Genomic DNA, 15,005 nt, shown 5'->3' on the forward strand with positions numbered 1-15,005 from the left:
ATATGTCGGACCTGCTGAAGAATTACAAGGCATACAGAACCTCCAGCTTAGATTCTACACCAGAAATCCATGTCCTCCAAGATCCCGTGGTTGCACTTTGACCTGTATTTTTTTCCGACAGTGAAAACGGTTATCGGTTGCAATTCACAAACACTAGATATGCTGGTGTAACTGCAGAAGAATATTTGGGCTACATTTTCTCAAATGACACTCAGCTTTTAGGACTGAAAATGACCTTCAGAAGAATATAAAAGTTTAAATTAGTCAACAAGGAACCTTCAAAGTTCAAGCCGTGTGACCTGCAAGAGAAGATTTGAAGGATTTGAAATTATCAAATCCTATCAAATGAATTGTATTGTTTGTTCATTGTTTAGAATGATCTTAGTCTTAGACTTTTTTGAAATCCTTTCTAAATTTAAGAATCAGGATTCATGCCCAGGTTTGCGGGCACCAGTCCAATATGTGTTCACCATAACTCATCTTTAATTTGCAACCATCCAAAATCATAAATAAGGTTTGACGCTGTAATGTGTCATGGGTTTAACAGGAACTTAATGGTCATTAAGGTAACGGAAACTAAAAATGCCATTTTTAAATAGAAATTTCTCTTTCAAATGCATAAACAGCCAAGATGTTTGAAACAGTTGATCACCTAATTGAACTAGAAATATTTTGATTACCTAATGTAACTAGAAATATTTGATCAACTGCAAGTAGGTCTAATTATTGTTATGATTTTAAAGAATGGATGCACACACTCAGTTAGCATTTTTTATTTAGATGTTTGCCCTTACAGTGTATCCATTTTTATGTACTCGTGTTTTGTCAAGGTGAAATTAAAGAGAGATTTCTACATTGTTTCCAAGAAGCTACTCACTTCCAATATTGTTTAGGAAATAAAACACCCAACACCTAATTGTCAAAACTTTAACAAACTTATCACTATGATTAATAATGACATTGTTGAAAAAAAATCCCAGATAGAGACAGAGGTGTTTATATACCCCCAGAATTTGTATGTGAGAGAGGAGCAGCAAATTCAACCTCCCATTTCTAACTTCCAAAAGACACAATTTATAGCCCATGACTCTACAGATGAGGATTTTGCTTATATTACTTACTTATTGCACTTAACAATAAGCATCCCTTCATGAAACAGCAGATATCACCAACAGGCTAGGTAGATCTAGGCATTCTAAAACACTCATACATAAAACAAAAGGCAAAGGTCAAGCCAACCACCAGACCAAGATGCAAGAGCTTTTATAGTTTTCTTTATGGTATATTATAGCACAACCAAAACCAACTATTGCTTTTGTCTTTCTCACACACAGAGCTGCATGTTTATATATCTTGATTTCAACTACACCCATGGAAGTGGAAAATGGCAAGTTAAAATTATTTTGTAAGTTTGTACCTTAGTTGGATTTTGGTACCATACATATACAAGGTGACCTTGATGCCTACCTCACAGGCAGTCACCATGGCACAGAAGAGTTATAGAAACATTTAGAGAAGTACAGAAATACAAATATAATATAAAACATAATCAGAAATAATCACAAAATAAAGCATTCATATTGATTCCTTCACCAGTCATCTGGACCTCTGTAGTCACTGGAGGACTGGAACTGGGCACAGGAGTTCATTCACATAATCTGGCTTGGCCACAGAGGTATGAAAACAGGGTAAACTCACATGTTGCTGAAGCACTAAACTTGGCTGGGTCCAGACTCCAGGTCCTCCACTAAGTGAGGCATCTTCTCCTTAAGGATTTCATACAACTCTGCTTTTCCAGCTTTGCCAGTTGTTTGAAGAGCATCATACAAGAACCTCATTCTCTGATGGGATGTACTTGCTGCTTGTATGTTGCTGTACATTTCATCAGTGATCATGTTTTTGCTTTTTAGACAGTCTGCTATCTCCATCACTGAGGAAACTCTCTGAATGAGCTCATTTTTGTGTGTATCCACAAATGCAACACCTGGAACTCAAACATGAAAGAACAAAGATGTACATTTATCTTTCAGAAAACAGAATCATTTTACTTACACACAAAGAGAGAGTGAGAGAGAGAGAAAGAAAGAAAGAACTCTCATATACTGGGCTACATTCTCCAACATCTGTGCTACAGAAGCATCTCAGAATGCATGGAAAGAGCAGCTACATATTACAGCTAGATGTAAGATCTACATGGTGGAAGCTCATACCTGCATCCATTCTGAGCAGGGCTTTCTCTGTACTATAACCTGATGTGACCAGATAGAAGCAAGAGATTATTATTTGTACATTTTTAAAATAACTTGAAATCAAATGTCTAGTCAGAAGACATTTTCTGCTATTCCTGCTATTGTATAAACTCAAAAGAGTATGCAGATACACAACTGTTAGCAATCCTCAATGGTCTTATAACGGAATGCTCATCTCTCACGAGTCACATGGTTTGGCCTCTCATGAGCAGTGGGGGGAAATTCGTTTAAGGCCATGCCTGTAAAAACCTGTACCTTGTTTTGTCTTTGTGTATTTAAACCCGTGTCAGTGTGTGCAGTGTTGTGGTCATTGTTGATGTAGCATGTTGAGGTTAATGTTAGCATCGTCATTGTTAAATGTATTTGTGTTCATCTTTTTTATTTAATGTTAACCGTTTCATGTTCATCGTTTGAGTTACATGTGAGCGCCGTTGTCTTTATGTATCAATAAATGTTTGTACACGGCGATGGAGTCTGTGCATCCTGCCCCTCACCCTGTGGCACTCGGGCCAATGCGTTACAGGTCTATCAGCTCTTTGTTTGATTGTCTAGAGGACATTAAATCCTGAACGTGTCACAATATTCCGCAGCTAAACAATGACCAGACTGAATTTCAAACACCATGAACTGTGAACTGAGAAATGCATCACTGTCACATAGTGTTGCTATCTATGAAAATTATAAACTGTCAAAAACAACTGGGTGTTACTTTCCCAAGGACTTTAGCTTTAATGTTTTCATGCATTCTATGACCTAAAATATATCTAAAGTGTATGATATTCTCTTACCAACTGACAGTTAAAAACTTACACATGCTTTTGTGTCAACTTGTCTGGACTACTGTAATGCTCTACTATCTGGTATACTAAAGAATTCCATCTCATGTTTTCAGAGTATAAAATGCTGCAGTGAGAATTCTGGCACACAAGAATGAGGGAGTGTTTTTCTCCTGTTCTCAGACAGCTGTACTGGCTACCTGTGTCCTTCAGAATTGATTTTAACATATTTTGAATGACCTTCAAATGCTTCATAGTCTCACCACATTGCAACTCAGTAAACTGGTTATTAGTTACATTGACAAAAAATTTAAATTGGCACAAGAGCTTTCAAATCTAACGTGGGTAACACCTGCATGTTACTCACTACCTCATTGTTATTATCATCCTAAGCTTTGAAATGCCCTTTCTAGTAACCTCAGGGGTCAAGGACCTTTAAGAGGAGGGTTACATTATTTTGGGGGGTCAGTTGGCATTTATTTATTGAATCAAGTTTACAACTTGATATAAAATCTCCTTTATATCTCTATTAACTGAAAATGCAATGTTAAGATGACTGCGTATCCTAAAATTATTTTTGCCTGTTTTATTCTGAATGGAAAATGGCTGTATTACAGTTCTTCTGTGGGTAGGCGATTATGTGATGGAGACTGTCAGGACTCAGGAGGGTTAATATGTGATCTGGCTTTCATGTCATGCATCATGCTCAGTGGCGTAGTGTCAGAGCAAATGTTTGGCACCTGCCAGGCCTGGGTTTGCAGGTGGATGCTGTCATTGCTCTCTACCTGTACTATATATACATTTTACACATGTTGGACATAAAGGAATATCTGGTGGTAAACAAAAACATTTTATTCAGTGTTCAGAGTAGTTTCAAATGTTTATTATTATTATTAGTATTATTATTATTATTATTATTCTCTGTTTTACTACCTCTTATAATAATTCCTTTATTATTTTCTAATGATCATGTTTTGTTTTACATTTTTTGTACTTTCTGGTACAGTGGTCTTGGATACCTTGATTTTATTGCTATTGTCGTTGTTACAAAATGCTTTTAGAAATTAAAATGCGCTGTAGTGTAGTACTGTATTATTCAGCAGGAACTCTTAGGATATTAATTTCATTTATATTGAGACCAAACAACATTTGGTGTATACCATTTATATATACTACTTTAGTATGGGCATTACCAAGTGAAGACACATAGCTACCTTCTGTAAGATAGAGCCGGTGGGTTTCCCACACTTCCTCTTCATTTTCATCCAGAAGTTTTACTGTGACATGGTCAGCCTCAAGGAATACCTCAAATGTTGGGTGGTAGTTTGGACCATAATCGCAATCAAATATTGTAACCTCAGAAAAAAATGACAGCTTGAATACTCTGTGATGTAAAAAAGTATATCAGTTTGGACAACTGGATGCTGTTTTAATGATGACCCATTAGTTGCCATCTTGCAGTATGTAGTTACCTTTGGCTGGGGGACATAATGGTCACAAGAAGGTCTGTATTTTCTACCAGGTGTCAGCTGGCATGTGGAGCTGGTCGTTATATGTTTAAAATCCATATGCTGGTCCTGTACCTTGAAAAGAGGGGATTTTATATGTTTTCATGTGATACTAAACATGTTTTTGATCTGATTAAACAAAACTACAGAGATTCCAGGATGAGGAGTTCCAGTGAACCCTCCAAGTGATAAGTTGGAAAAACTCGACAGGTGATTCTGCACAGTTTGACCATTTCAGCAGTTTGGTCATTTCTCTGCTTAAGTACAACTGATTCAACTCATCAGTTAATGAGAAGGATTTAAGGTGTTCAGAGCAGTAAACTTGACAAAATATGTTGGACTCCAGTTTTCCAGCTCCACAGAACCACTTTTGGGTAGAACTTTACACCACCATACTTACAGTCTAACTATAACTCTAAAGGAGCAATAAGTAATTTTCCCACCAAAAACAATACTTATTAAAGTATTTAGCAAACAATACTTATTAAAGTATTTATTTATTTTTACTTTTTGTATAACGTGTAGCTCACGTGAGAACCAAACTGATTTCTAGTCCTCAAATTAACCAGTTTATATTCCATAAACAAATAGGCAGCTATGTTGAAAATTTTGTAAAAAATCTGAAATATCCTGACTACTAGGTGTATATGTTTTATAATGTGAAGAAATTACTTATTCCTCCTTTAACTACAGTGTAACAATAAGTAACAGTATCACTGCATACATAAACAGAGAGTTGTGGCAGTGTATTTTTACATATTGTCAGTACAATACATTGTAATTAATGGAATAGTTATAGCTTTACTGTAAAAATGCTGGTGCAATGTAAAGAGTTCTCTGTTTGACAAAGATGAAGTACCTCTTTAACTGGCACCACCCTTGGGAGCAAATGGATGTGTAGTTGTTTCAGGTTTTGCATGCCAGTTATTGGTTTGTAGAAGAGTAACACCTGTGCACTCATGGAACGAGCAGGGAATATCTTTCTTATCAGGCCAAAGAGAGAGAGTCCATGGATGGCAACAATCACGTGTGTGTCTGTCACTCTCAGTGGTTTAATGACCTCTAGATTTTCGCCAGTGAAACGAGCCACAGCCAGTTCAACCTGATGTTCCTCTGGAACACAAAACAAAGAAAAAAAAAGGTTTATTTGTGTATAGATTTATAAGAACCTTTCTTGTGATAACATCATTATATAAGAAGGTAATTAAAACACTTGGTTTAACTGGTAAAAGTGTCTTGTATAAGAGTTTAAGATTAACGGCAAATATTAACACAGAGGTTTAACACTGCTTGTTACATTTACAATAATTTATGGTTAAATTAGATAGCTACATAAATAGTAACACAGACATCTTGGCTAATATCATGTAGTCCTCATCCCCAAAATGAGACACAAAAATTGTTTACATTGCACATAGGCTATGACAAAACCTGCTTTGATAATAATCTCACAATACACACCCTGTTATGATTTCATGTAAAGTTTCAAGGATAATGCAGTTATTTTTCCAAATTTCATTCAGGGCACTACAAATGTATATGTGGCTAATTATTATATTTGACCAGGATGAACAAAATCAGGGTTGAAATGTCAAAAAAAAAATCAGAACACTGGATACAGAATTTCTCATGAAACTTCAAACATAAATTTACCAGAAATTACTTCACAGTGTGGCAGGTGCAGATGACTGACTGAACCTTCAAAGCAGTCTATATTGTACAGGGGTCCTGCAGGCTGCATGTGACCTAAGCCATCCAAGAGATGGGTATCCCAGGAGACGATTCTGTACAGCATCTCCCCTTTCTCCTTCATGTCAAACACAATGTTGGTGATTTTACACTGGAACTGACCAGTATAAGGGCACAGAAATCTGAGGGAAGAAGACCAATATGACAGAAATGTGCCAGATACAGCAAATTAGCTGGTTATGCAGTTTGTGTGAAGGTGAAAATGAAATAAGAAGATACAGTACCTGTATGTGTTACTGTTCCTGTCCTCTGAATGGTTTTCACCCATTTCAGGAATAAATACTGACATCAGCAATGACTTTGTTGGCTGAGGGTGGTCACTAAGACTGAAAACAAAAAATGTTGAAAAGAATAAATGAATATACCATTGACTCAAATCAATAGATTTCTCCAGAACACTGGAGACATAATTTCTCACAAGGATTCAAGCACAGGATTAACAGGCCTGAGCAGCAAGAAACAATGTTTCAGCAGTAGGAAGTAAAATAGCAGCAAATCAAAAAATATTTTGTTTGTGAAAATCTTATTTTTACATTTTGTATTGGGGTTACCAATGAGGGTTTTTTTTTTTGTTCTCAATGTAAATGATTAGGAAAACTGTAAATTCAGGTTTGTTAGACCCAAGAGAGACCTTGTTTTCCACCTCACTTTCATGGAAATATTACTGCAAGAAATAAATACTCATCTGAATAATCTGCAATCTCTGTTGTTTGCCATGTCCTCACTAAACAGCAGGGAGGAATATCCACCATGTCTGAATGCTGAAGTGCGTTTTACTTACTGACAGCCTGAGCTCCCACTGTCTTCAGTCATTTCCTGCTCTATGTAAGAAAATAAAGCAAACAAAACACATGTAACACGATAACTTTGGTCCTAAAAGGGAGTCTTTGCATTATACAATATAAGCTGTACATACTTTGATATTTCAGATACAGCTTATAACACTCCCTAAGGGGTTAAGGGTTGTGGTTCATAAAGCTATATCGAATAAAGTCTGTCACTTAGCTGTTACTTGTTATATCAAATTGTAAGTATATGTCAGATGTTATGAAGGTCTTATGTAGGTTTTACGTAGACTTATGAGCCATTCCCTTGTTAGCAGTAATTTACCAGTAATCCTAACTGAGCCCTATGAAACAATCTTTCATGAGTGAAAATTTAAATTTTTAAAAAATGTATTTGTTCCTATCTTGTGACTGGTGTTACATCCCTGAGTGCCCATATGTATGAAAATGTGTAGGTATGTTGGATGTCTGTGCAATGTGGGTTCCAGATTCTTGAAATCTCGTGCTGGTTTTTCCACACACTCCTCACCAGACCATCAAACCAGCTGACGTACTCCCATATAAACCCATTGAAGAAAGGAGGAAGGTAGCAAAAAGGAGTATTGTGCTTGTGGTTAAGTTGAACACTTGTTGTGTCTCTGACTTAGTTGTCTCTAAGTATGATATTATGATTGCTTATTCCCTTATGGTTTATGGCTGCTGTGTATATTATATATATATATATATATATATATATATATATATATATATATATATATATATATATATATATATATATATATATATGTATAGTTCTGTTTGCCTGTTTAGTCTCTTCTGTTGCTGTCACATTTTAGTTTCCATGTTCTGTTGTCATGTATTCTGGTTTTGTTTCTATGACTTTTTGACCCTGGACTGTCTCTATCACAATAAATATGCATTTGCTCTTAATAAACATCATTCTTCTCAGCCTTCACATCCTTCCTGTTATCGCTCAGCCTTATACACTCTTACGAAAAGTGTAATTAACAAATCAAAATAGACTGTGATGCAATTTTTTTTATTTATTTTGAAAATGAAATAAGTAGACCAATTACTAGTGCTTAAGTGTCATTCTAAGCATTTCAGACCATTTGGACAAGTACGCTTCAAACACCCAAATACAAATATTTTCCTAAACCCAATTTCATTGCAATTAACAAACAGACAATCAAGCAAATAAACTTACCAATCACTGCTGTGATGTCTTCTCTCTGTTTCTGTACCTCCATCCTCCTCTCTTTTGCTCTCTCTTCCTCTGCTCTCCTGTCTTTCTCCTCTCTGTCTGCTCTCTTTCTCTCCTTTTTAAAATAGTAGCCTCTGTTTGCTGCCACCATCTCCTCTATCTTCTCCAGCAGCTCTGTGACCTGAGTGTCATCACCCCTGTTCTTGATGTTGAGAACATGGTACCTGTTCCCACATTTCTCAACCAGCCATTGGAGGTTCTTCCCTTCACTCTCAATGTGCTGCTCTATGAGTGTGTCTCTCAGATAGTCCCCAAACGTGAACAGAACCATAGTGTGACTCCAGATTCTCTCAGTGAGAAGGTTCATGTGTCTGTCTAGTACTGTTCTATCATGATCTTTAAAATTTGAGTCCATACATAAGACCAGCAGTACAGCATGTGGTCCTGGAGGACACAGCTCTACAGGTGTATATATCCACCATCCTGGAGCGTCAACTACAGTGATCTTCCTCCCTGCTACTTTTCCCTGTCTCTTGACACACTGAGCAGTACTCTTTGACCCAAACTCCTCTCTTCCCAGGATGGTGTTTCCTGCTGAACTCTTCTCAGAACAGCTGTTCCCCAGCAGAATAATCCTCAGTTCTGAGGGGTTGTGTGTCTCACCTGAAAAAATAAGCAAAAATAAAATAAACAAATGAAAAAAAAAAGCATTTATTATGAATATCAAAAAATAAATAAACAAATTTGAAGTATCAATTAGCTATAATTAATTCTCACAAAATAATTATAGAACACATTCTTGAAAAGGACCCATCTCGAAAAGGCCTGGGATTCCTTCTGTACTGCCTGAGTGGACATTTCTCCCAGACCCAGGGGTGGTTGTAAGAAATGTGACATGATAATCACTGAGGGTGCTGGTGCCTCGGTAACTTCAACATTGCCCAGTGGCCCATGGGGTACATCCCTGAAACTGACACCATCTCATGCTCCTGCCCCTGAGCATCCTCGTCTCCATGGTGATTTGTCTACTCCATATTTTCATTTTCTCATTTAGTTTCCATGGTTTCTATTCTCTACCCTTTATGATTCCCAGTTGCTTCCATATTTAGTCTCCATATTTAATCGCCATGTTTGTTTCCTATCGTCGCTGGTCATTCCCCTTGTCTCCTAATCTTTCTGATATCTGGTCTTGCTCTCCTGTATTTCAGTAGCTTTTTTATTCAGTTTCTTTATATATATATATATATATATATATATATATATATATATATATATATATATATATATATATATATATATATATAATTTATTTTTTAGTTCAGTTACACTTACTGGTTTAGCTTTCTGTTCTTAATTAACATATTCATTTACATTTACAGCATTTTGCTGTGTTCCTTTAGTTTCTGTTTTTCTGTTTTTACAGTTATCTGGTTGTATCTGGTTCATAGTTTTCTGTTGTGTTCAGTCATCATTGTTTTAATAGCCTACTGCATCCTCATTTCTATGGTTTTTGCATCTCCTGTTTATGATGTGGTTGCTTAATGGAAGTTCTAATTCTGCTCCTAAATTTTCTTCTTTAGTTTATGCTTTTAGCTCATACATATATTTCAGTTCCCTGTCATTCTAATCCATTGTCCTGTTTAGATTCTAATCCTTTATATAATTGTTATTTTGTGACCTGTTTAGTTTCCTTATTTAGTTATAACTATTTTGTATATTGTTATTCTCATTTGTTTTATATTTTCAGTTTTGTTTATTAAACACACACCTGGAGTAGCAACATTCACCCCTCTGACAGACAAAGCTTTGGAGCAACAGTGTCGTATTTACAAACACAAGGACATTGGCAAAATCAGATGCTTGTAGATATGAAACAGGAGTTTGATTTATTCATAGTTCAGGGGTTGTGGAATAATCCAGGATGAAGATCAAAAGAACATATAAAGGGAAAATCCAAATCATAGAGAACAGTTCGTGTCAGAAACCAGAAGAGCAATCACAAAACGAACCAGGCAGACAATCCAAAAGGGGCAGACAAAATACAATAATGAGGAATACAAAGACAGGATACAGTACACAGAAAAACTATCCAAAATAACGCTCTGGATGCTTTAGTAAACTACTGGCAATACTTCGCAATGACTGCGAGTTTGAAACAGTCTTATATACACCAAGAGTCAGGACACACAGGTGAGTTCAATATTCCAGTGACACTTATCTGATTGGATGCCTCTGATTAGTTGATTAGTCGATGACCGGGTGACGAACAGGTTGCTGGGTATTGTAGTCTGCTAGGGGATCTGGCGGTCTGATAAATGCTGTCACGCCGTCCAACACTTATACAACTACAGTACCCATCATGCAGTTAGTCTCCAGGAGAGCGATTCATCCAGTCATCGACAGTTCACCAGATCCTCATCACCTGCTTATTGAGTTCACCTGTTTTTTCATGTATATAAGTCATCCCATAACTGTTTGTCATTGCGAAGTATTGCCTCCAGTTTACCTGAGCATACTGAGCATTCTATTTATGTTTCTGATCTCTTGTGTTTTTGATCTGGCTTTCCCATTTCTCTCGAATACGATTTTTGCCTGCCCCTTGTTGGATTTGTTTGCCTGTGTTATTGCACTACGGTTTTTTGGACTCGGACTGTTTACGTCTATGATTGCGATTACCCTGGACTGTATCACTCTGGTTCTGACCCTGGCTAGTTTAACCACCACAGATACAAATTACAATAAAACTCCTGCCTTTTATCTGCAAGCATCTAACTGTGCTTTCAGCATTACAAATACACACGAGTAAACAACATCAGAGATCAAAACAAGTGAAATTTGGAAAGAACATTTTAAAGAGTTATTGGACAGTATACAAAAAAACAACAACAACTAAAATTAGCATCTCTGGGACTCTGTCTAAATTTAGAAGAGGACAGGAGACATTTAGCAGACTTCGTGCTCTGAATGACTGGCTGAAAGCATGAACAAAGAGAAACAACTTGGATTTTATTAATAAATGCAATATTTTGGGGAAATGTTTTCATCACAGAGATAGATTGCATCCAAATCACAGCATCTCTATGATTTTATCAGAGAATTATTCAACTGCAATTAGTCAAATGTGATGAGATAGAAGTAAATGATAGGATCATAAACTCACTGGACATAAAACGATACTTCTCTAGTCAAATTAAAGAAATCACAAAACAGTACAAATAAAGAGAACTAAAAGAAAGAAATGGTTTAAGTTGATTGACATCAGTACTACCTGGTGCTCCTAAGTGGAACAAAATGGAGATTTTACAATGGCTCGCCTGAATGTGAGAGCACTATTTAATGAAACCGGCACTATATATTATTTTATTGATGAACAGAAGCTAGATTTTATATTAATGACTGAATGACTGAAACTTTCTGAGATGGAGCAGTTTTTTCTGATTGAAACAGTTCTACAGAATTATGTTTTTATCCATACTGTACAGTAAGGCAAGAAAGAGTCACAAACAGAGATGAAGTTGAATGCAGGTTAATAGAGAACAAGTTTAGTCCACAACCGTAATCCAAATAAACTCACCAACGTTAAATCCAAAAGAGCAGTCAACAAAGAAACCAAAACAAAGGGTACAGGCAAAGAGGGTAATACAACGACATAAATCAAATAAATCATCAGAAACACACACTGACAGCTACGGATTAGAAATGTAAAACTAGTTGACAAGACTTCACAAAGACAAAGTGAACACACAGGACTTAAATACAAAGACTAGGAGGACCAACAAGATACAGGGGGAAGAACCAAAATAAACCAAAACAAGTAAGCAGAAGGAAACAAAACCAGGAAGTAAATAAATATAGTAGCATTGCTGTGGGAACTGCGATGCCAGGGATTGCAAAACTGACAGAAAGGGATGGACTAGTAACCCTTTCTAACATCTTTAACTGCAAAACTATTTCATATGGAAATGTTTCTTCATTTGAATATCTGGCAATTTTATTTAAATGTTAAGAACCAGTTGTCATTAATCCTGAATACAACCCTGATTCTCCCACTGTCACTGTTCTGCCCAGATCCACCTCATTTTGTGATATGCATTGGCACACGCAATCATATTCACCTGCACTTTAACCAGCCCCACATGTTCCTTATTTTTCCCTGCTTCCCCAACTCTAATATTCTCCTTTTTATACAGCTCTTCTCCTCTTTGAGAAGTATTGCCAAACTTATGTTGTATACTGAGCGGATCTCTTGCCTGCCATCACATGTATTGACCTCTGTCTAACCCTCGGACACCTCATGGACGCTGTTCTACTGTTACAAACCTGGAATGGAACAACCACAAGAAAAGCCCACCACTCTGGACTATTCATTTAAAATATCGATCTCTCTTATTCACAATCAGTGCATCAGTAGCCTGCTCATCAGAAAATAATAAAAACTCTTGCAATTGGATACTTTCTTGCCCGGAATGTTTCCAGTTGTTACAACAGTGTTGCTAGTGGCTGTTTATCATCCATGCAAATATACACTGTCCATTTTGCCTGATCTATCAGAACTATTGTCTATTTGTATAACTAATCATGATAAGTTTCTCTTAGTAAGTGATTTAAATTTTCATGTCATTAAACTCTCAGACTAAAAAAACCACTAAATTCATGTAAAGTTTAAAGACATTAGACATTACTGAGCACATAATGAGTCCAAAACAAAAATATGTGTAAGGGTTGGCACCAGGCCAAGGCCCCCTCCGGCCACCAGAGGGAGGCCTCGAGTCAACCACACCACTAATCAGGCTTAACACCAAACAGCTGGGCTAGACCTTATAAAAGTCCAGTGACCCAGTCATTTAGTACTGGGTCTTTGCTAAAGTTTTGAGCAAAGCTCCTAGCTGGTAACTCTGGGTATGGAGGTCTGTGAGCCCTAGCTCTGGCATGGCCCACCCCAGTCTGGGAGCACCAAACTGATGTATGTTCCACTGCAGCAAAATTCACTGCTGCCCTTAAGCAGGCTTTCAACCATCCAGTCACTGGAGGGGAGACGATTTCCCGTCTCCTTAATATATGTCAGAGGAAGAGAGCAGTGGCTGATTATGCTATTGAATTCCGCACTGTGGCGGCCGAGAGTGGATGGAACCCCACAGCGCTGATGGCTGCTTTCCACCAGGGCCTCAGAGAGGACCTCAAAGATGAACTGGTCCACCGTGATACTCCTGCCTCTCTCGATGACCTGATCCATCTGGTCTTGAGTATTAACAATCGCGTGTTCGTCTACTTAGATGACATATTGATCTACAGCCAAACGGTAGACACACATGTTACCCATGTTAGGCAGGTCCTCCAGCTCCTACTCGAGAACCACCTTTTCGTCAAGCTGGGGAAGCCCATGTTCCATGCACAAACCATTTCTTTTTTGGGATTTATCATCTCCCATAACACATTATGCATGGACCCGGCCAAGGTACAGGCTGTGGAGAGCTGGCCTAAACCCACCTCGGTGCATCTGGTCCAACGCTTCCTGGGCTTCACGAACTTCTACTGCAGGTTCATGAAGAACTTTAGCATGGTTGCAGCCGCACTGACCGCGCAGACCAGGAAAGCAACTGGTCGGTTCTGCTGCTCTACCGAAGCCCAGCAGGCATTCAAAAAACGAAAGCGCCATCTATTCATGGCTCCTATTCTTTGGCTCCCTGATGCAGAACTTCCATTTATTGTTGAGATGGATGCATCTGAGATGGGTGTTGGTGCAGTTCTGTCCCAGTGATCAGGAGAGGACAAAAAACTGCATCCCTGTGCCTACTTTTCTCGGCATCTGTCCCACGGCAGAACAGAACTATGATGTGGGTGACCGCGAATTACTGGCAGTCAAGCTTGCACTCAAAGAGTGGAGACACTGGCTGGAGGGGGCAAAACACCCCTTCCTGGTCTGGACAGATGACAAAAAATTGGCCTATATACAACAGGCCAAGCAACTTAATCCACGCCAGGCCAGATGGGGACTGTTCTTTGTCCAGTTTGATTTTACCTTATCATTCCGGCCGGGCACTAGGAATGTTAAACCTGATGCCCTCTCCCACCAATGGGAATCCTTGTTGCCTTCTGCTCCACCCTCGACCGTTATCCCAAGGGCCCACATCATGGTGCCTATCCAGTGGGGGGTTGAGGAGGCAGTACGTCTCTCGTGGCTGAACCAGGCCTGGGTGGAGGCCCACCGGGACAGCTGTATTGTCCTAAGGCGGTTAGAGCTCAGGTCCTCGAGTGGGGACATGCATCCCCCTTTTCAGCGCACCCAGGAGTCACACAGATGCTTGAGTTTCTCTGTCGGCAGTTTTGGTGGCCACGCATGGAACCCGATGTCCAAGCATTTGTGAACTCCTGTCACATCTGCGCTCAGTGCAAGGACACCAGGACAAGGCCCGCTGGTCTGTTGCACCCACTGGCTGTCCCTTTGCACCCTTGGTCTCATCTGTCGCTCAATTTTATCATGGGGCTGCCCCCATCAAGGGGCAACACTGTGATTTTGGTGGTTGTCGACAGGTTCTCCAAGGCTGGCCACTTCGATGCTCTGCCAAAACTGCCATCTGCAAAAGAGACAGCTAAACTATTACTTACTCATGTTGTCCATATTCATGTGTTGCCTAGCAACATCATGTCAGACTGCGAGCCTCAATTCACCAGCCAGGTCTGGGTGGCCTTTTTTCAGATGTTGGGGGCAGAAGGTAGCTTGTCCTCTGGCTTCC

The 15,005-nt window shown here is 38.6% G+C and overlaps 2 protein-coding genes across 2 annotated transcripts in view; both read right to left on the minus strand.

Moving 5' to 3' along the window:
• Nucleotides 1-766: 766 nt before the first annotated feature.
• LOC113591426 (NACHT, LRR and PYD domains-containing protein 1b allele 3-like) lies at nucleotides 767-6,916 on the minus strand. The gene is made up of 7 exons (XM_035527570.1): nucleotides 6,507-6,916; nucleotides 6,187-6,404; nucleotides 5,393-5,646; nucleotides 4,498-4,608; nucleotides 4,240-4,381; nucleotides 2,211-2,249; nucleotides 767-1,984 (listed from the first exon to the last, which is right to left on the minus strand). The coding sequence occupies exons 1-7, from the start codon at nucleotides 6,569-6,571 to the stop codon at nucleotides 1,713-1,715; spliced, it is 1,101 nt and encodes a 366-aa protein (XP_035383463.1). The 5' UTR covers nucleotides 6,572-6,916; the 3' UTR covers nucleotides 767-1,712.
• The window catches only part of LOC113591423 (GTPase IMAP family member 8-like), a 37,468-nt gene continuing 29,375 nt past the window's right edge, over nucleotides 6,913-15,005 (minus strand). Inside the window, exons 5-6 of the mRNA XM_035527569.1 lie at nucleotides 8,275-8,934; nucleotides 6,913-7,103 (exon numbers count right to left, since the gene is read on the minus strand). Coding sequence (XP_035383462.1) covers nucleotides 7,060-7,103; nucleotides 8,275-8,934 — 704 coding nt within the window. The 3' untranslated portion in view covers nucleotides 6,913-7,059. The remainder of the gene's footprint in view (nucleotides 7,104-8,274; nucleotides 8,935-15,005) is intronic.

This window comes from Electrophorus electricus, chromosome 6 (assembly GCF_013358815.1).
Source record: "Electrophorus electricus isolate fEleEle1 chromosome 6, fEleEle1.pri, whole genome shotgun sequence".
Classification (NCBI taxonomy): Eukaryota; Metazoa; Chordata; class Actinopteri; order Gymnotiformes; family Gymnotidae; genus Electrophorus; species Electrophorus electricus.